The sequence below is a fragment of the Peromyscus californicus genome, unplaced genomic scaffold (assembly GCF_007827085.1).
Source record: "Peromyscus californicus insignis strain IS unplaced genomic scaffold, ASM782708v3 Scaffold_14__1_contigs__length_90479793_seg_2, whole genome shotgun sequence".
NCBI classification, from domain to species: domain Eukaryota; kingdom Metazoa; phylum Chordata; class Mammalia; order Rodentia; family Cricetidae; genus Peromyscus; species Peromyscus californicus.
In genome coordinates, this window is record NW_026294436.1 from 6,027,245 (window position 1) to 6,048,974 (window position 21,730).

General features: G+C 51.2%; 1 protein-coding gene across 2 annotated transcripts in view; it reads right to left on the reverse strand.

Moving 5' to 3' along the window:
* The window catches only part of Gli2 (GLI family zinc finger 2), a 244,871-nt gene that overhangs the window by 57,300 nt on the left and 165,841 nt on the right, over positions 1-21,730 (reverse strand). For both annotated transcript variants that reach the window (XM_052736727.1, XM_052736728.1), the window contains one exon: positions 3,042-3,147. In XM_052736727.1, the coding sequence (XP_052592687.1) occupies positions 3,042-3,147 (106 nt within the window). The remainder of the gene's footprint in view (positions 1-3,041; positions 3,148-21,730) is intronic.

Sequence of the window (21,730 nt, forward strand, 5' to 3'; positions counted from 1 at the left end):
TTCTTACAGGCTTTGTCTAGTTCTCACCTGGGATATAGGGAGTAGGAGAATAAGGAGGTGTGCCTTCCTGAGCCTGAGGCCAGCCCCTTTTAGGCCTTCTTGGTAGAAACCAGCTATCCTGAGGTTATCAAGGAGCATCTGAGGCCTGCCCTTGCAGGTCACACGTCCAAGAACTCTATACTGCCTCCTGGCAGTGGGGTTGATAGGCGAGATCCTCCTGGGCTATGTCCCAGAGTCCAGTCCCCTAAACCCCACAGAAGTGCATGGGCTACCTCCCAGCCTCTGCACCTGGGCTTGGTGATATCAAATGATGAAACACTAGCCCCCAAGAAGGCATGCATATTAATCGATGGAGGCCGTCAATGTCATCTGCATCGCAGTTGTGACTTGGGGAAGGATGTCAGGATGCAGAGATGATCCTGGACCCAGCTGGATCATCTCTAAAAGCAAGAGCAAGTGTCTCTGATGAAACAGAAATCCAGAAAGAAAACTGTAGCAGGAGAGAAGAGCCATGTGAGGGCGGGTGCAGGGGAAAGGTGGTATGGTGTGAGGTTGGGATCTCAGGCTAAAAGATGCAGGCTTCAAGAAAGGGTGAAAGACAAAGGCACGTGTTCTCTCCAGAACTGTGTGAGAATACATTTGTGTTGTGTCAAGCCACTGAGTTGGTCATTTGTTATAGCCACAGGAAAGGAGCACACACCCCTCAGGTATCCAGTCTGCTGCAAAGGTCATGGAAGCCAGTGAGCAACAAGAAAATTTCCATGGCTAAGGGGCTAGGGAGATAGCTCAGTGGATAGGAGCATTTTCTGTGCAAGATGTGGACCATGTTCTAATCCCCAGCACCCACTTAGAAAAAATTTGTAAGTCAGTGCTGGGGCGGGGGGCAGAGACAAGAGAATACTGAGGATTGCTGGCTGTCAACCTAGCTTTAGGTTCAGGGAGAAACCCTGTCTCTAGGGAGTAAGGACAGTGACAGGAAGAGCATCTGATGTCCTCCTCTGGCCTCCGCTTGTGTGCGTGCGTGCGTGCGTGTGTGTGTGTGTGTGTGTGTGTGTGTGTGTGTGCCCATGTGTGCATGTGCACGCGTACACACACAAAGTCGTATACTCAGTGTGAAATTCTGTACTGGATCATGAACAAGAAAACACAGACTTAAGGGAAAACTATTCATATTTGTATCCGATGTGTGTGTTAGTTCACCGTATTGGTATTGGATGACACAGGATGTTAATGTCTGAAGAGCTGAGTGGAGGGCCTGTGGTTTATCTTGTCTAATTTTCACAACTTTTGCAAGCCTGAATTTACTCCGAAATGAAAACTTAATTTTAATTGCTTATTTACTGGTTATTGGGAATGGTGCGTTATCTATGTCTATGGGTGTGTGCGTGCCACGGTACACACGTGGAGGTTGGAGAACAACCTTGGGAAGCTGGTTCTCTTCTTCTGCCTTTACGTGGGTTCTGGGGTTGAACCCAGGTCACCAGGCTTGCACTGCATTCCTTTCACTCACTGAGCCATCTCGTCACAACCCGACATTAAGCGTAAAATTTGTTCGAAAAGGAAACCAAAGTCAGGTTGGCTGTCTAGTAGGCGGTAGGTATCCTGACACAGGTATCACTGGAGGGGATGTGGCTGGCTGGGATGCAGCAAAGCCACAACGCTCTGACCATCTGAGCACACAGCCATGCTGACCGATTTTATTCTAGTGGGAGATGGCGTCTGACAGGTGGGGTGCCAGCGGGGACTCCCTACTCAACACTCTGTGTACCTACCACGCATCTGTCCTTGTAGGCACAGCCCCGAGGGAGGCTCAGAGGCTATGTGGAGCATGTATGAGCACAGCTTAGTCTGCTCTGGCATGGTGCTGGAATCCAGAGCAGGGTCCCATTCAGAGTGGGGCATCGGGTTCCCCTCAGGAGGTGGCTCTGAAGCTGAGGAGGTTCTAGAGGGTGGGCAGGCAACAGGAGCCTGTCGTAAAGACAGGTGACAGGGATTGTGAACCAGCACCCCAGACAGCGACTTGTTGTGGACAAGTGGCCAGAGGAGAGTGGGAGGGAATGAGGACAGGCATAGGGACTCACTTTCCAAGCACGGAGGGCTGGGGAGAGGCTGCGTGCAGGGAAATGGCGAAGGCCTAGACTAGACCTCCATGATGGTTAATATTGGTGATCAGCTTGGTATCGAGAACCACATAGGAGACATGCACACATACCTGTAAGGACTTCCTAGATTAGGTTATTTGGGGGAAGACCCACCCTAACTGTGGGTGGCACTATTACATGGGCTGGGGTCCCACACTGAAAAAAAGGAGAAAGCCCACTGAGCCCTGGAATTCACGTCTCCCTGCTTCCTGACCGAGGATGTCATGTGAGCAGCTGCCTTGACTTCTCCACCATGGTGGATGTATCTTCAAAATGAAGATACAAAATGAACCAAAAAATACACTTTCTCTCTTCATGTTGCTCAGGTGCTTTGTCACTGAGTGCGAGAAGGAACTGGGTCTCTCCCCTGGGAGGAGAACGGTGGTGTAGGAGGTGGAGGGGCTGAGAAAGGACCAAACACGAAGAGAATGAACGCCAGCCAGGGGCCGGGGGTCCTGGGTGGAAATGCCCAGTCACATCAAGGTGTTGCCTTTCTCCTGGGGGACCTCAAGGTGAGAGGCAGGAAGAGACCCCGAGGCATCACTCTGAGCTTGTTTTAAAGAGTAGGGGACCCACAATGCCTCAGGACACCTGAGTTAGTAAGGGGGACTCCAACCCACAACGCCAGGGCAGTCTACATGTAAGGTTACATTCCTGACTTGGGTTCGGGGTACTGTATGGGTGACGAGCCTCCCATCATGTAGGGACCAACCAGAAAGCCTAGAGCCACAGGCCATGGTGATAACACGTGATGCAAGCTTGCTACTCAGAAGAAACCAGGAGGTGGCTAGTATGCGTGCATCACCTGCTCACGGGTGCACAGTCATGGCACTTTGGTGACCTAAAGGACAGAGGCAGGTGGCTGCACCCCAGGAGCAGCAGATGGAAGCCAACACTTACCCGTGTACACCATGGACTGAGTGCGGATCGTAATGGTACCGTCCCTCCTGGTGCCGCATGTCAATCGGCAAAGGCGCGTGGAAAGGCGGCAGGAGCTGCTGAGGAACTGTGGAGAGGGAGGGAGAGAGAGAAGACTTCAAAAACTTTCCCCCTCCCTGGAAAAACAATTTTCAAAAGGCTTTAAGCTCCATGAATTCCTGAGCGAGAGTGGTCAGGACAAGGGACTCCGCGATGGCTGCACTATCACGCGCCCACGAAGGGGGATGAATAAATAATCAAAGCCAGCCTGAGAATCCTACATCTTCCACATAAAAGATCCCCAGCCGTGCTCTTGACAAAGACAAGCAGCTCAGCGCTCTTTGAACTTGGGGAACCCAGCTTGGCCGCAAATCAGGGCTGACAGCGTTGACAGGCTCCGACTCCCGCCAGCTTCTGCCCACCCCGGCTCGGCTGCGTGTGGCTTCAGTCAGGTACCGGCCTCAGATCCACCGTGTGCACGGGCTGCGTGTATTTACCTAGAACCATCTGTGAAGTGAGGCCAGGCCTGGCTTGGGGGCCTCTGCTTAGATAGCTAACTCTCTGCTCTTGGGGTGTGTGTGTGTGTGTGTGTGTGTGTGTGTGTGTGTGTGTGTGTACACACACACACGTGTTTACATGCATGTGGAGACCAGAGGATGACTTAAGTGTTGTCTTTGGTGCTATCCACACTGTTTTATAAGACAAGGTCTCTCACCAGGACTTGGGCTCACTGATTCAGCTCGGCTGGCTGGCTAGTGAGTCCCAGTGATCCACCTGCCCCTGCCTCCCCGGTGCTGGGCTAGTAAGCACATGTCACCATTCCAGGCTTCTGACACGCATGTGGGGAACACGTTATCATGCTTGCACAGGAAGTTCTTTGCTATCACTGTGCCCCAAACAATGGTAAATTTAACTCTTTTATCACGATATCATAGGGGAGAATTTTCTAGTGTTTATACTAGTAACAGAATCAGTTTACGAAGAATAGTCTTATTCCGGTGCATCTGTCGAGGCCTACCACACTGTCAGCAGCCCTGATGATGTGGGCGATGCGCAGTCACTCAGCCCCGCTTGCCTGAGCCAGTGGCCTTCTGACTGAGGGAATCGTCACAGAGGAATGAGGAATGCTCCAGTCCTTAGCCTTTCCCAGCCTACTTGTTAAAAGGCCCTGTTTTCCTAAAGCCTATAATTATGCGTGCCTCTGGGGCACCCAGGCATTTTCTTTCAATAAGCAAAGAGCATCCTGCAATTATCACGATGATTTGTTGAGCGCAGGCCAAGTGCAGACAGGGGCTGACTCAGCTCCGAACTGACACACACGTGTTGGTGTTTTCAGTTCTGGAGGCTCCCGCCAGCGTGCATGGGTTGATAATTAACTTTAAGAGTGGAGAGTGGGGTGATACCTTAGTGGACCCAAATTCAAAGCCAGAACCCACATGAAAAGCCAGGCGAGGTGGTGCACACTCGTAAACCCAGCTCTGAGGAGAAGGAGACAGGAGGATCCCTGAGGCTTTCGGGCCAGACAGCCCAGCCCTCCTGTTGGGTCCCGGGTCCTAGTGAGAGACCGTGTCTCAAAAAACAAGAGGGATGGCACCTGAGGAATGAACAGAGACTAACCTCTGGCCTCCACATGTATGTTCATATGTGAACATGCACCCATACAACACACACACCTCACATACGTGAGCATGCTCACAAACATCTACTGTTCTCACCATTGTAAGTAGACAGTCGAGAGGCATCACGTTCACACTATGAGGCTGTCACCACCTCTACCTATGGAACTTTCCAACATGTTAAAGGGAACTGTCCCCAGTGAACACTAACAGTCCACTGGTCCCTGTCCCCAACAACAGTGGTTCTGCAGTCAGTCTTTGGGAACACGGTAACACTTTTATCAGGATAGCACTGGCCCTTTTGTACCTGGCTTGATTCACTCCGCATATGTCGTGGGGTTCATCAAAGTGTAGAATGGGTTGTAATTTTAAGGCTGAATGCTATTCCATTGTATGGATATACCACATTTTGTTTGTCTGTTAAACTGGTGGTAGACATTTGGATTTAATGCTATCAGTTTCTGGGGAAGTGGGAGACAAGAGTCTCACGCTGCAGTTCAAGCTGGCCCTGAATGTATGACAATCCTCCCTCTGAAGATTGTCAGCCTTCTGAGCGCTGACAATCTTATAATTTATAGAATTTATTATTTTAAGATTTATAATCTTAAAATAATAGCATGAGCTGCCCAACTGGCTTTAATGTGAAGAATTCTCAACAAGAGGAAATGTTTCCCCTGAATTAAAACAAAAATTACTAATTTAGGGTGTGTGTGTGTGTGTGTGTGTGTGTGTGTGTGTGTGAATGTATGCTGCACGGGTACGCTACCCATAGAGGCCAGAAGTGGACATCAGATCTCCTAGAGCTACAGCCACACACAGGCCATCTGATACAGGTACTGAGACCTGAACTCAGGTCCGCTGAGAGAGAAGGAAGTGTATTAACCACTGAACTATCTCTTCAGGCCTCTCCTGAGATTTTAACTTTAATTTTATCTTCGCTGTCCCACACTTGTGGTGCTCTCCACTAGGGACTAGGCAAACAGAATCCACATCACTCTGGCAAACCAGGCTCAGGGAGGAGCCAGCGGTGGACAACAGGCAGGCACTGGAGCCAGCCTGACTCTGGTCTCTTAAGCTGTGTAGAAGCAGATGGCCACCCTTTCCTGAGTTCCCCACCTCTGTACAGGCAAGCATAAGCATATGGCTGCGACTCTAAACTGTGACCGAATGGCCAGGCACTTTGGAGGCTGGTGACCTCTGGGAATCAGAATCCTGCCACCTCTGGGGACTTGGGTGAGTTTCCACGTGCAGTCTCCACCTGCCTGTCTGGAGGTCAGACCAATGACTATGTGCGGATGCTCTAAGGACCAAAGGGAAAATGCAGACGGCTCAGTCTGTGAAGTGACTGCAGGGCAAGTGCGAAGCCTGAGTTCCACCGCCCAGAGTGCATGTGTTTGCCCAGAGTGCATGGTTTTTGCTTTGTTTTGTTTTTTAAACAGGGGTTGGGGGATGCTTGCAAGGAGGCTCAGTGGTTAAGAGCAGTGGCTTTTCTTGCAGAGGATCTGGGTTTGGTTCCCAGCACCCACATGGCTGCTCACAACCATCTGTAACTCCACTTTCAGGGGATCAAACCCCCTCTTCTGGTCTCTGCAGGCACTGGGCATGCACACAGTGCACAGACATACATGCAGGCAGTGTAAAACACTCACACACATTAGAAAAGAAAAGGTTGGGAGTGACGGTGCACACTTGTAATCCCAGAGCTGGGGAGGCAGAGACAGGCAGATCCCTGGGGCTACTAGCCAGCCACCTAGCCTCCCTGGCAAGTTCGAGGTCAGTGAGACATCCTGTGTCAAATAAAATGGGCAGCAACCGAGAACAATGACTGAGATTGTCCTAGGCTTCCACATGTGTGTGCACACAGTGCATGCTTGAGGACATGCTTAGGCAGAGTCTGCGTATTTAGCCAGCATGTGACAGCTGCTGTTGACTGGTAATTGTAGTGGGTAGCCATTCCAGCTTTGATCTGGAAGTTCCAAGCCCCATTGAGGCTTCGGTAACTGTCATGCCTACAAGGCGGGGCCAAGGGAGGACCCTGAAGACCCGAGATCCCGATGCGCCGCCTCTCTTGGTCCTCTCCTGGACCCTGGACGGTGGAGGTAGACCGAGCAGAGTTCTCCAGAGAACACTGCCGGACTTTGACACACCTTTCCCAGACCCTGCGACCTACCTATCCCTTCACTTGTAAGTTACGCCACTAATAAACCTCCCTTTTAACCATGTGGAGTGGCCTTAATAATTTCACCAATAGGTAATACACACTGATAATTGAAACCTTCAAAGTCCATAATCAAACAAGGAACTCACTAGCTGCAGTTAAGGGACTGGTTGCTCCCTTTTGGCAACTCCTGGGGGTGGGGGTGGGGTGGCAGCTGGAGAGCTAGCAGTGGCCTGCCTACAGAGCTGTCTACATCCCCGGGCCCAGCAGATGCAGAGTTCACCTTTCTAAATGTACAGGCATCTGTCTTCTTTTTGTGTCAGTGCCAGAGATGGAAGCCAGGGTCTCACACACACGCCTGGCAAGCACTCGAGTGCTCAGCTACATCCCCTGCCCAGAAAAGTGCCTTTGAAAAGCAACATAAAGGCTAGGGGTAGGTGGCTGTGAGCAGGACAGACAGAGCTTCCGTGGACAGACACTGGCTCGTGTCTATGGCCCTCTGTGTCACCACACATAGTTCACTGGCCCAGGGGTCACGGGAGCCCTGCTGTAACAGGACAGCACATATTGGTCCAAACTCAGGCTTCCACACAGAGCTTCACACCCGCAGCCGCCATGCAGTCTTTGGAGAGCAACTTTTCATACAGGTAAGTGAAGGGATGAAGATCGGCACTGGTTCACCTGAAGTCTTGGACATTTCAGCTCAGTGTGGGCCATCCCCTCATGCTCCCGATGGAAGCTTCCAGAAATAAATGCTTGGCCAACAAATGAGGAAGTTTTGAGACATTGCCACCCCCAACCCCACGGAGGCCGCAGCAGCAGCAGCCAAGGAACACAAAGAGAAATGAAGAAAAAAGGAGCTGCCTTTGGGCTGGGGAGACGACTCATAGGTAAGCAAGCATGAGGACCGACCGGGGTTCCAATTCCTGGTGCTATGTAAAGAGCTGGGCACGGACACTTGTAATCCAGTGCTGTAGGGGACAGGGACGAAAGTCACTAGCACTTACTAGTTGCCACCCTAGCTCCAGGTTCAGTGGGAAACCCTGTCCAAAGGAGTAAGGTGGAGAGTGAGAGAGGAAGACACGGATGTCCTGCTCTGGGCATTGCAAATGTATGTGCACCTGCACACACATACACATGCACCTCTTCACCAATATATATTCACACACACTTAGATCCACATACCAAAAAAAAAAAAAAAAAACCGCCTTCAGCTGGCATATTGAATCTGATCATTCCACACAATGTTTTCATTGTGGGTTTTTTTTTTAAGAAAAAAAAAGAAATCTAAATTAAATCATGTCCTTCCAGCAGAAAGGAGACACATGCACACGCATGCGCGCATACACACAGGCACATACACACCCCATATGCCATTTCAAAGAAATGTCTCTCTTTTCAAGTTTCTGAGGAAGACGCTCAAAGTGGGGAGTGTTCAGTGGCCACGCCCTGTCCCCTGGAAAAATGCGCATATTGCACATTTGTTTTTGATCTTGCACAGAAAGACCCTGAAGGGGTGGAGCGGAGGGACTGTCACTAAAAGTCCAGACTTTTTGTGTACGAACTCAAACACCAAATGCTCCTTGGCTGGTAGGGTCTGGTGAGGAGACATTTGTGTGACGGGGTCCTCAGGTAATGGTCTTGCTGTGTGCAGGGAAGACATTGGAAGGAGGCCGAGGGTCCTTCTCTGGAAGCTGAGCTCAAGTTAAGGCCTCAGGACAACCACAGTGGGGAATGAAGTGGGGTCCTTACACGAAGAACTCAGAACACCTGGGTCATGAAAACATGACTGGAAATCGTGTCAGTTGCTAGAAGGTTCTGAGATAAGTCACATGTGGCATGTAGACGCTGCCCAGAGAGGGGGACAAGAGACTTCCCAGAGGTCACGACCCACAGACAGCGCACTGTGCACTAACTAGACTGAAGACTTCCAGGCTGTCCATTCCCAGAGAATAGGGGTCTCCAGAGCTTTCTGCCTCTTCAGTTACGACGACAAGATGGAATTAGCTCGGAGGACACATGTCCTGTGTGCTGGAACCAGAGAAGCGAGTTTCTTTGAGAAGCCCTGTTGCCTGGGTACTGACAAGAGCCTGTGCACAGCACAGTGAAGATGATGTGCTGGCTGCTCTTCTTTGTCAATATGATGTAGAGTCACCATGGAAACACTCCTGGGTGGAGCTACAAGGGTGTTTCCAGAAAGGTTTATCTGAGCAGGGAAGACCTGCCCTGAGTGTGGGAGAGTATTAGTTTCTTTTCTGCTGCTTTAATAAACACCATGAGCAATGCCATGTCTAGACGGAAGGATTTATTTGATTTACAATTCCAGAGGGCTGTCTGTTGTGAGACATGGAAGCAAGTGGTACACACAGCAGTTGGAACAGAAGCTGAGAGTCCACATTTAAAACAGAAAACACAAAGCAGAGAGAGAAAACTCAAAATGGTGTGAATCTTTAAACTCTCAAGCCCACATCCAGTGACATAGTCTCCTAAGAAGGCCACAACTCCCCCAACTCCCAAACTGTACCACATCACCAACTAAGGACCAAGTACTCAAAGGCACAAACCATGGAGGGTGGAGATCTCATTTAAATCACCGCAGATGGGCTGGGGTTCTGGACTGAACAAAAAGGAGCCGAGCAACAGAATTCATCTCTTTCTGCTTCCCAAGGGCAGATGCAAAGTGACCAGACGCCCATGTCCTTCCAACTGTGATGGACCAAACACCTATGTTCCTGTGCCTTCCCACCGCGATGGACCAGACACCTATGTTCCTGTGCCTTCCCACCGTGATGGACCAGACACCCATGTTCCTGCTCTTGTGCCTTCCAACTGTGATGGGCTGTGATCCAGGCCCTTTCCTAGAGAATGTCCTTAAATCCTTTTCCTCGAGTTGCATTGTTGGGTATTTTGTCCCAGCAACAAGAAAAATAAGTAATAGGACAGGTCTATGTTGTGAAAAGTTTTAAGTATTTATAAAAGTAGCCTGCAGGGCAACCAGGCCAAGGAAGGGCAGCTGGCTGAAGCTGAGTGGCCAGTGTTGTGCTGGTCTCTGTGACCAAGGATCAAGAAAGCAAGTGTGGGGGCCTTGCTTCTGGGTCTTCTGCCTTTGGGTTGTCACCGGGGGACCAAAACATCCAAGAATGAGTGGTGCTGATGCTGACAGCCCATAGTGTGTGTGTGTGTGTGTGTGTGTGTGTGTGTGTGTGTGTGTGTGTGTGTGTGTGTGTGTGTCTGTGTCTTGGGAGCATCCAAGAGGGAGAAGTTCTTTTGGAGAAGCGGCTAGCTCTCTGGAGCCTCCAGGGAACCCCATGTCAGGAGACCAGATCTTCAGTTCCTGTTCCCTGCCACACTCCATAGTCACTGGAACAATGGTATATCTCCAGAGCCTTCAGGCCAGGTTGCTGCACCTCTATGGAGGACACTACTGATGTTCGTCCATCATGTACTTTGGGCATGACCACTCTCTTGTGGGCACCCTGAAGCTGGAGCCAGCTCTAACCTGAAATGAAGGGATTTCACAGTGCCTTCTGGAAAGGACTTCCATTTTCTCTCTCAGTTTAGAAGAGTCTGTTTGGACTTTTCTGGTTAGTGAATAATGGAGCATGTTCCTTCAGCTTGGAACTTCCCATGTTCCCAGCTCAGCTGGGAAAACACTTGCCTTGTATGCATGAGGACACAAATTCCATTCCCAGAACCCAGGCAGCGGTGAGCACTTGTCTTTCCAGTGCTGGGGAGATAAGGACAGGTAGACACTGGGACTCACTGGCCAGCCAGCCTAGGCTAATTGGTGAGCTCCAGACCAATGAGAGACCTTGTCTCAAAGGAGGTGGACAGTGTTCCTGAGGGTGACATCTGAGGTTGTCCTCTGGCCTGTAGGAACATACACACAGGTATGTGATGGGTGATGTCATTCTGTATGCTGTGAAAATGTGTTGCTCTGATTGATTGGTAAATAAAGCTGTTTGGCCAATGGTGAGGCAGAATAAGGTTAGGTGGGACATTCTAAAGAGAGAGAGAGAGAGGAAGGAAGAAGACAGAGCAGGGGAGACACTGTCAGTCACCACCAGAAGAAGGAAGATGTAAAGGTACTGGTAAGCCACAAACCATGTGGCAAAGTATAGATTTATAGAAATGGGTTAATTTAAGATATAAAAACTAAATAACAAGAAGACTGCCATGGCCATAGTTTAAAAATAATATTAGCCTGTGTATGTTTATTTGGGTGTGAGCAGCTGTGGGACCAGCGGGTGAGAGAGATTTGTCCTGATTGTGGGCCAGGGGGGACACAGGAAAACTTACAGCTATAGGTGAGTATGTGTGCTTGCAAATACGTAAGCACAGACATGTCAGAAAAAGAGGTATTCCTTGTGTCTTAAGCAAAACCCAGGGCAATTATTTCAGTGCTTTCCTTCACAGCGAACAAGCCCGGCAAGACAGCGGGAGGGATTCTCACTCCTGTCCAGAAGGTTCATTGGCTCATTTTCCTCCTAACGTAAGGACAGGGGCAGCAAGTGCCGCTTATGTCTGTGACAGAAGAAGGTGGTGAGGGGGCTGGGAAGACGGCTCAGCATGAGGAGCTGAGTCTGAGTTCTACCTCCAGGCAAAAGAAAAGCTGGGTGTGGCATTCCATGCCTGGAATCCCAGTGGAGGGCAGGGAGAGACAGACAGATTCCTGGGGCTCCGTGGCCAGCCGGCCTAGCTGAATCGACCAATTCCAGGTCAACAAGACTGTCTTAACAAAAACAAAAGACTCAAAGCGAAACAAGGCACAAAAGACGGACTCATAGCTTTGCAGAAAGGGGTTCTGGCAGATGGATCCCTCCTGGCTGCTCATCACTTCCCCAGACACCAGTCCCCAGAAAGCTCAGGCTGGTTACTCCCAAAGTGCTTCCCTAGTGCCTGTGGCCAATGAGTACACGGTAAAAACAACAAGGGAATGTACTGGTAGTCCTCATTTATGGAATGCCTAAACAAGAGGCCTTGGCGTCATTAGGGACATAGCCTCCAGGTCACTTAGACTTTCAATGCTGTAAAGAGAAAGGAGTGGACCAGAGCTGGGGAGCCCTCACTGAGCTGGGCTCATCCTCTGTTCACACTGAAGTGTGAACAGCCTCCAAGGCTAGCCCATCAGTCAGGTGGACTCAGGGGGCCAAGGGCTCTCAAGGCCCATGCCTCAGAGTTAGAATGGCTGGCGCTAAAACACTTTGGAAGCAAGGACACCTCAGTCCTCAAGACCTAGCACGCCTGTCTTCAGGCCTTTCACAAATGGCATGTATTCCCAGCAACCAGCACAGAACAAGCTGCTTTCAGAGGCCCCTGCCGGAAGTTACTGCCTCACAGGATGCTTTTAATAAGAATAATGATATCCTGAGTGGTCACTTCACAGCATGTGATTAAAAAGTGTTTCAGTCTCATTTGGGGGAGGGTGTTAGAATGAGGCCGGACATTCAAACAGCACAAGCTACCTGTTGTCCAGCAGGCTGAGTTAGTGGCTAGCCCTTCTGCTGAACAGAGCCTACCCTGGCCAAGGCATTACTGACACATGGGGCCGGGCTGGAGCGAGCATGAGCCGCTGCATGTGGACAGCATCCTGGGGTTGAGCTAGGAAGGTGAGAGAGAAGAGACAAGCACACTCCCAGGAGTGCTCCAGAAAATGTCATGGTCTCCGAGATGCCGTCAGAAGCCTCGGTTGGAAGGGGGGGGCGGGTAGCGAACCATGCAATCTGTCCCTTTAAATGGTGTGCCTGAGATGACATGGGACAGGCCACAGGAGCCAACTGCGGGCCAGCTCAGAGGCTTGGGTCGTGATTGGTAGTGCTGAAGCTGTCACCTCGGTGAATCCTGTGCCTCAGTTTCCCCATCTGTGAAATGAGGATAGTGGCAGGCAGAAGGCCAGAGGGACACACAACACACAAGCCCACAGAAGCTGTCTCTACTGCCAGCTCTGCTGAGCTCCATCCTCTTCAGCAGGGGCTGGGGCACAGAGGGGAGCCTCACGGGACCCCAAGGAAACCCCCACATCTGTCATGGGGAGCAGCAGGGGCTGCTCACCACTTCTAGTTGACCGGTGGGTCCCAGGTTAGGGACTTCGTGTGTGCTCGTTCATTTGTGTATGTGTGTGTGTATGTGCGTGTGTGTGTGTGTGTGTGTGTGTGTGTGTATGCGTTTGTGTGTGCATGTGTGTGTATATGTGTATGTGTGTGTATATCTGTGTGTATGTGTATGTGTGTGTATATCTGTGAGTATGTATGTGTGTGTATGTGTATGTGTGTGTATATCTGTGTGTGTGTGTATATGTGTGTATGTATATGTATGTGTATATCTGTGTGTATATGTGTGTGTATGTGTATGTGTGTGTATATCTCTGTGTGTGTGTGTGTGTGTGTGTGTGTGTGTGTGTGTGTGTGTAGGCCAGTGGACCGTCTCTGGTATCACTTAGACACCATCCACCTTCTCTCCTTTCTTCTCTCCTTTCCTGTTTTCCTTTTCCTTCCTCCTTTCCTTCCTTGCTACTTTCTTTCTCTCGCTTTGCTTTTGAAGCAGAGCGTCTTGCTGGGCCCTGGAGCTCCACCGTTAGGGCTAGGCAGGCTGGCCAGTGAGTCCTGGCAGCTGCCTGTTTCCACCTCTCCAGCAACGAGGTTACAAGCACACATCACCATGCCTTGTGTTTTCTCAGTGGACACCAGGCACCAAACTCAGGTGTCATGCTTTCATGGAAATGAGCCATCTCCCCAGCCCCGGGTTAGGGAATCTTAAGGTCAGAAGAGGCATTAGGAAGGTCAAGCCTGAATAAGGCAGGCAATTGTCTGGGTCACAGAATCTGTTTCCTAGAAAGTTGTGTGATGGCCCCCCAAAACAAACAACGAATTTGAAGCATAGAGGACTGTAGTTTAGGGACTCTCAAAAACATGAATCTAGGGGCAGGGAAAGCTCAGTTGCCAAAGTGCTCAAGGACGTGAGTTCGATCCCCTAGAAGAACCCGCGTGAGAAGTGGGGTGCAGTGATGTGCTTGGAATCCTACAGCTGAGGAGGCGAAGACAGGCAGATCCGCAGGGCCTTCTGGTCCACCAGCCTCACCTACTCACCTCACTACCAGGCTGGTGAAAGACCCTGTCTTCCAAAATAAAAGGTAGACAGCTCCTGAGGAACGACACCAGAGGCTGTCCTCTTACTTATACACACATGCATGCATGAGAGAAAGAGAGAGAGAGAGAGAGAGAGAGAGAGAGAGAGAGAGAGAGAGAGAGAGAGAGAGAGGAAGAGAGAAAATAGGAGGGAAGAAAGGAGAGAGACAGAACAGACCCAGGCCAAGTTCATGGGCCTGGAGAAAGGGAGCCAGCAAACTGGTGCCTGGGGCCCCATGCTCCTCACACCCACTGTAGAGGTGGAGCTGGGTGAACCAACTTGGTCAAGATGTGGTCCCAATACCTTGCTATCCTATGTCAGGCTCCCTTGTCCCTGACTGACTTCCTTGCCATCCCATCATCTGGTAGCTTCCAGGCTGTGTGGTCAGTCTCAGGGGGCATTTGGTCCTTTCAAAAGGACATCTGTACCACGCCACTATCAGGTCCCCATGAGCCACAGTGGCATCAGTTGCCACAGTGCTTGCAATAGAAGCCAAGCTCCCAGTGAGGAGGAGCCATGTGGACCCCTGGAGCTCACTGGCTGAACACCCAGACAACCCAGGCTCATCAGGGAGTTCCAGGTCATGAGAGACCGTCAAAAAAGAAATAAATAAAATAAAAAACAAAAACCAACCAAAAAACAACAACAACAACAACAACAACAAACCAAGAAGGTGGGCAGCTCCTGAGAACCCACACCAAGGTTGTCTTCTGGCCTCCAGACAGATGTGTATACATACTTGCACATACATGTACTCACACACATATGAACAAGCATGCACATACACACACAGTTAAAATGTCAGCATGGAAGCAGTTAATAAAAACTGTTAATGAGACACTTTGTATTTTTTGTTAGACTAAGTCTTCAAAATCTGGTACCCTTCCTTCCCTTCTGTGCCGCTTGCTGGGACAAATCACCAATACTCAATGGTCGCACGCAGCTTGTGGCTGCCATGTCCAACAGCTCAGGCCTAGGTGGTTATCATCATTGTCCTTGCACGCTGAGGAATCTCTAGTCCATGCTAATCTTAAGCCCACTGACACATAAAACACGGAAATGAGAATCACTGCCACCCCTCAGTCCTTCCCCGGTCTAAATCTTAGCTTTCCCCATCTTCTATTACATCACTAAGTTAACGTAACAAATGGTCATTGTTATAGCAACCGCACCTTCCCTCCCTCACTCCCATCCTTTCATTCACCGAACTCACAAGGTCTCTCCGGGCCCGGAGGAGGGTTACTGAGTCATGTTGTGACACTCCTTCTAAACCCCCACACTCTTGACCAGGTCAGAGCAGTGCTGGTCAGTGCGGCCTGCCTCCATCCTGGCCTGGATCATAGCCCAATGCCTTCCCGGCAAGCTGGGGTGTGCTCAGACGAGGCAGTGGGTGTGTGGACTCCAGAGGCCTTTTGATGAACAAGAGGGTCTCCAGAGTGCATAGCCATGAAGGGGATCAGGAGTGGGAGGGCAGCAGGGCTGTGGAGATGCGTCAGCCACGCCATGCAATGTGTCCAGGAGCCTGGCTCCCAGCCGCATCACACCACGATCTGGTATGTGCTGTTCCCACCAAGCGTCCCCCTGATTCTATCCCACCCGCTCCTACCACCACTGACAGAAATGGTGGTTTCCGCCAGCAGGGACGGTGAAGGTCCACCGGCAACCCTGGAAGCTGCTCCACAAATCCTGTGAAGGATTCATTCGTGCATGAAGAAACGAAGATATGGAAACACGGCCATGGGCTGGCCAGATGGCTCAGTGGGTAACGGGGTTTGTGGCCAAGCCTGATGACCTGAGCTTCATCCCCAGAACTCACAAGGTTGAGGGAGAGTACCGACTTCCACAAGTTGTCCTCTGACCTCCACCTGTGACCTGGGGCACACACAAACCCATGTGTACATACACACAGACACACACAAATAAATAAGTGCAATTTAAAAAAAAAAGAAAGAAAACATGGCCCTATGAGCCAACCTATCAAGCAAAGTAGTTTCTGGAGTCTTCTTCCTGGAATGAGACTATATAAAGAGGAGCCATTGCAAAGGCTTCCTGGACATCAAAAAGCCTCTTGCAAAACAATATTTTGATGAGCTAAGTGGGTGAATTAAAAACAGATGAAGCTGACTTCCTATAAAATAAACAGGACTGAACATCCAGGGAAAACTCCTCACACGCTGGGACTGGGGGCTGGTGGAGTCTCCAGAGCCTCACCTCCTTCTGACAGCATGACTGTGTGTCACCGGCCGGCACTCCCCTGAGTGTGTCCCGTTCTTAACGCGCTGATCCCCACAGCCCTCGAGTCGGGAGTTGTTAGCATCCACCCCATTTTACAGAGGAAGAAACTGAGGCATGGAGATATACCTAATTAGTGTCATAGCCAGGCCTTGCACACACCCACAGAGATTCCGAGCCATCCTTGCAGGTGGGATGAGGCAGGGGCATCTCTTCTGTGACCATGGTGATGGCAAGCTCTGTCACTTTGATACAACTTACTGGCCTGTGGGCGGCACCATTCTCTAGGCGGAAGGTTTGGCCGGTGTAAGAGTGACCAGATCCCGCTGAGCACAAGCGAGCGGGTGAGCATGCGCACATTTATCTCCCTCTGTTCTTGGCTGCGATGGCACCAGCTGCTTGAAGGTCCAGCCTTGACTTCTGCACAGTGACAGACGTTAACCTGCAAGGGCAGGCCGAAACAAACCTGCCTTTCCTAAGCAGCTATTTGTTAGGTTACATTATCACCCAAACAGAACTGAAACTCCTGGGGAGACCCAGGCTCGGAGCTCTGTCTCTGTTCCACTCACTACTGGTTCTCAGGTGTGTGTGGGGGGGGGGGGAGCTCCCCTCTGACAGCCTGGGCCAGGTATCAATCAGTATGACAGGGCCATCAGTGTGAGAAGATGGATGAAGAGAATCACTCTGATACCCAGCTCCTTTATGGGGTGTCGGAGCTGATGATGCCCATCAGGCATGTTATTTCCACTTCCTTCCTGGCCATCCAAACATAACTGTAACCACAAACAGAAGGGGGCTCCATGCAGTGCTTCTGTGTGCCACCAGGTAGGCGACAAAGTGGATGTTCAGTGCAGGAGGGGCCCTCAGGAGAGGCATTATCTGTTTTCCCCAGCTGTGCTCCTGGTGCCTACTAATAACCTCCATGGATCATCCTGCTTGGCTCAGAAAACCTCCTGACTGGCATTAAAAATGGGCCTCCTTCCTGCCCATGGCTGGGTGCCCCTGCAGCCCACGTGGGATGCTCGTGGTTAGCATGCTGTTTGTGTAATTAGGGCTCTGAGGATGGCAAAGGGCCCACCTTGGGTCCCCAAGAGTGATGGCAGTTCAGAGAAAGCACCCACCTGGGTTTGCACTGATTAATGGCGGGCCCCATTAATAGCCCTGCTTAACACAGGAGTTTGTCAAGATTAAGTAATTGCCTTAAACAAAAACTGTATTATCTTTTAAGGGCCTGATGAAGGATGCCTGGTGCTGGGAAATGGGGTGATGGATGTCTGTGACTCTGTTCACCACCCACCCTCCCTCATTTGCATAAATTATCACACAGCCCTTGATTTGGGTGAGAAGTCCTGGACAGATGCTGTAGTGTGCAGACAAGGTGGCCAAGCTCAGATCTGGTGGCCACTAGGCGACTCCAACAGCATGAGGGTGTTCTAAGCCTCTAGGATGCACCAAGTCTCATTGGGAGAGGAGACCAGGCCCCCAGGGAAGTGGAGCAGGGGACAGAACATGGGGAATAGAAGTCACTGCATAGGTAAAGTGTAGGAACCCAGAGAAACAGGGCCACCAGCCCTGTATGTGGCTAGTGGGCTCAACATCCCGCTCAGAAGGCCCTCACACACGAGAGAAAGCTCTCACAGACTCAGGAACTTCTAAGATCACAAGAAGGGGAAGAGGTCCATGAGGCCCCTCCCCCGTGAGGCTCCATAGCAGTAAATGGGTGATGGGGGAGGGATAGACATTTTCTTGTGTTGAAGCCTCTGGTAAGTAGTCCACACTTTTGTACACAATCCCTCACCCGAGCTCCTTTAAGCAACCCTATGAAACTCATTAGGCCACCGAAAGGAAAAGAAAAACCATGAACACAGAAGAGGAACTATTGGGAAGAGGAAAGGGAGGCAGGAGTGTGGGGGGGAGCAAGGGAGGGTAATGGAAAACAAACATGATCAAAATACATTATGTGCATGTATGAAAGTATCACAATGAACTCATTACTACTACACGTAATTAACACCTGCTAAGGAAAATATTAAGGAAGAATGCATACTGAGTTTCCACATCCCCAGTATTTCCCACAAGTTCCCCCCAGGGCAATTCTTTAGAGCCAGCTGCCTCCGTGACAGGGACACAGGTTGTGGGGATGGAGCTGATACAGCAGGACAGAACCGTGGGGCCAAACAGAGACAAGAGCTGGACCTGGATGAGGCGGACCACAGAGGCCCCGGAAGGGAGCACTGTCAGGTTCTAGGAATGTGGAAGACCTTACAGGTCACCCCTGGGGAGCACTACCCAGGGAGGACGTTTGGGGTAAGACCATGCCCTCCCCCAGCCAGTCAAAAGGAAGAGGGTATATTTATTCCTAATCAGGAATGACAATGACAACGACCACATTGCCACCTATGGCTCCTGGCAGCTTAGGGGACCCCCTGCTAAGAACTTGAGCTCTTCAGGATAAGCGACAGACAAGAACACACCCGAAGTGCTGCTGTGGGTTGTTGGCATGCTTTCCAGGCACAGGAGGATGGCTCTCCTGCGTGTGCCTCCTCCCTCGGTCTGCACTGGCCGTATACATACATGCCAGGTGGGTGATTTTTCTCCCTTCCTTTCTGGGCAAAATATGATTCCCAAACCAAGCCACCCACGCAAGTTTCTCCAGGCAGAAATACTAGCAGAGCTGGGAGCTGTTCCCATAACATTGATTTCCTCCAAACCACAGCTTCAGAGCAGATGCCTGTGTGGCCTATTAGTGGAAGCGGGAGCCATGCCCGAGGGAGCCATCCCTCCTAGGAAGGGTACACGATGCCCTCTCCTACCTCCTAGATGGGCGACAGGGCCCCCTGCTCCAGTTCTCCACCCAGAGACCTTGGCTTCTTTTCTGCTTTCTGAAGCCCGGAGAGGGCACATGCCTTTGGGGGCAGAGCACAGGCTCTGAGAACATCAGCCTGGACCCAGCAGGGGCTCCACAAGGTGTCTCCTGTGGCTGCTGGCTAGAGGTACTGCGGAGCACTCGCTTCCCACCACAGTCTACACACAGGTTCCATGCTCTGAACGCTCTGGGGCAGCCCTGTCTGTACACATACTCCACGCCACCCAAGCCAAGTACACAGCCCCAGCCCCAAAGGATGACAGATGAGAGGAAGACCTCCGCTTGAGAGTCCCGTTACCACAGCTCCGCTGGCCGCAGCGTGGCACAGGGCAGATGAGTCCCAGGCATACAGGGTCCCCCCCCCCCCCCCCGTAAGAACACAAGGTTGTGGAATGTCATCTACATCACACCTCATGGAGGCAGTCTTCTAGTCTCCTGACCTCTCACCAAGAACATGACAGAGGATGGATACGGACCCAACGTTCACAGTAGTACCTGCCCGAGCCGCCAGGCGCTCTCCAGGTATCCTCTCAGTGAGCAGCTATTAAATGACAGTGACAGAACCTATCTCAGGTGCTTCTGCCAACATGTGATAGCCGTATATCCATGGTCCCTTCATGCCACCTGGGGCCCCCTGGTTTCTGTCACCACTCCCATTTTACAGATGCGGCTCAGAGGACTAAATTGCCCCCCACCACAGCCTCTCTGAACCACAGGAACTTGCCTCATGTCATTCTCTGGCAGTCCCCGGACCAGTCGGTGAAGTCACACAAAGCCAACAATGTAACTTAACAATAGCCATGCCTTGCTTGGCTGTCCCCACGCCTGCCCCTCCCCCACCCCAGGCTGGTGAGGCGGAGGATACCCGAGGCACAGTCCCATTTGAACAGTTGGGGGGTGCTGCACAGGAGATCTAGTCACAAGCCGCTGTTGGTTCCGTCCCCTCCTCCTCCTCCTCGTCCCCCTTCTTTGCAGGAACCCCTTTTACAGCTCCTTACCGCACACCCTCGGGAGCCTGAGGCTGGCAGAAATGACTGCTAATACTCCCAGGCACATTTACTGAAACCCTTTGACACAGAGGGTATTTTTATGGGATAAGCACCCCAGCGTCCATATCAACCGGCAAGTTTCACTGCTCACATTTCAGTCCTGCAAAAAGCCTTTTTCAATCACTGCTGTGGCGAACGATAAACTTTAATGACCCAGGGAAGCCTGAGGCCCTCTGTCCTTCCCGCCTCCTGGCCCAGGCGGCAGGCCTCCCTCCTCCACTCTCCCTGCTGGGCCACCGCAGGGAGGCATGGCACATCCTTCTTCTCAACCTGTGAGTGCTTCAACTTTGGTGGAAGGCCCTGAAGGCACAAGGTACTGGGGGCCCAATAAACAGCAGTCCCCAGCTCAGCTCTAGTCACAGAAACCAAGGGACCATTCTCTGTGTGTGTGTACATGTGTGTGCACACATGTGTGCAGGTATGTATGTAGAGGCAGAGACTGACAATGAGTATCTTCATCAATCACTCTCCATCTTATTCTTTTTTTCCATCTTATTTTTTTAAGACTTTTTTTTTTACATTTATTTATTTATTTATGAGTGTGTGATTTAGGCACGTTACATGGTGTGCTGGCTAGTTTTATGTCAACTTGACACAAGCTGCAGTCATTTGTGAAGAGGTTAGCTCAACTGAGAAAATGCCCCCACCAGACTGGCCTGTGGGCAAGCCCGTGACACATTTTCTTGTTGACGATCGTTGTGGGAGGGCCCAGCTCACTGTGGATGGTACAGTCCCTGGGCTGGGGGTCCTGGTACAACAGGGAAGCAGGCTGAGCGAGCCATGAGGAGAAAGCCAGTAAGCTGGGTTCCTCCACGACCTCTGCACCAGCTCCCGCCTCCAGGTTCCTCTTCTGCTTGAGTTTCTCCCACTTCCCCCAGTAAGGAGCTGAGGAGTGGGAGCTGAGGGTCCTAAGCCTTTCCTCCAAGTTGCCCACGGTCACAGTGTTCCGTCACAGCAACGGAACCTAAGGCAGCGGTGTGCGCGTGCTACAGCGCGTGTGCAGAGACAGGACAACTCACAGAAACAGGTTCCTTCCTTCCACCATGTGGGTCCCAGGGATCAAACCGGAGCTGTCAGGTTTAGTAGCAAGCGCCTTTACTCATTCTGCCATATTGCCTTGCTCTGTCACCTTAATGTCTCTAATTGAATCTGGAGTATACTGATTCAACTAGATGGGCTGGCCCATGAGCCCCAGAGGTCCCCTCGTCTCTGTCTCCCCAGCACAGGGTTCCAGGCACGAACCATCACAACTGGTTCTTTACTGCGGGTCCTGAGGGACTAAACTTGGGTCCTCATGCTTTTGTGGCAAGCATTTACCCAACGAGCCATCTCCCTAGTCCAACACCAGCATTTTCAGGGGACTCCAGTAGGCTGTGAATATCATCACAGGCTCTCATTCCCAGCCTGCCACCCCAACGATCAGGCACGCTCCTGCAGGCCCCCGGGGAGCACACAGTCAGCTGTGACAATCACTAATGGTGGCAGAACCAAACTCGGAGGTGATGTGATCATTGACAGGGCCCAAGATGCCCACAGTGCCAAGGGCCTTTTCTTCCCCCAGGGAGCCATGTTTGTATGGAAGAATAGTCTAGGCCACCACAAGGTTAGTGTTTCAGGAATGAAGA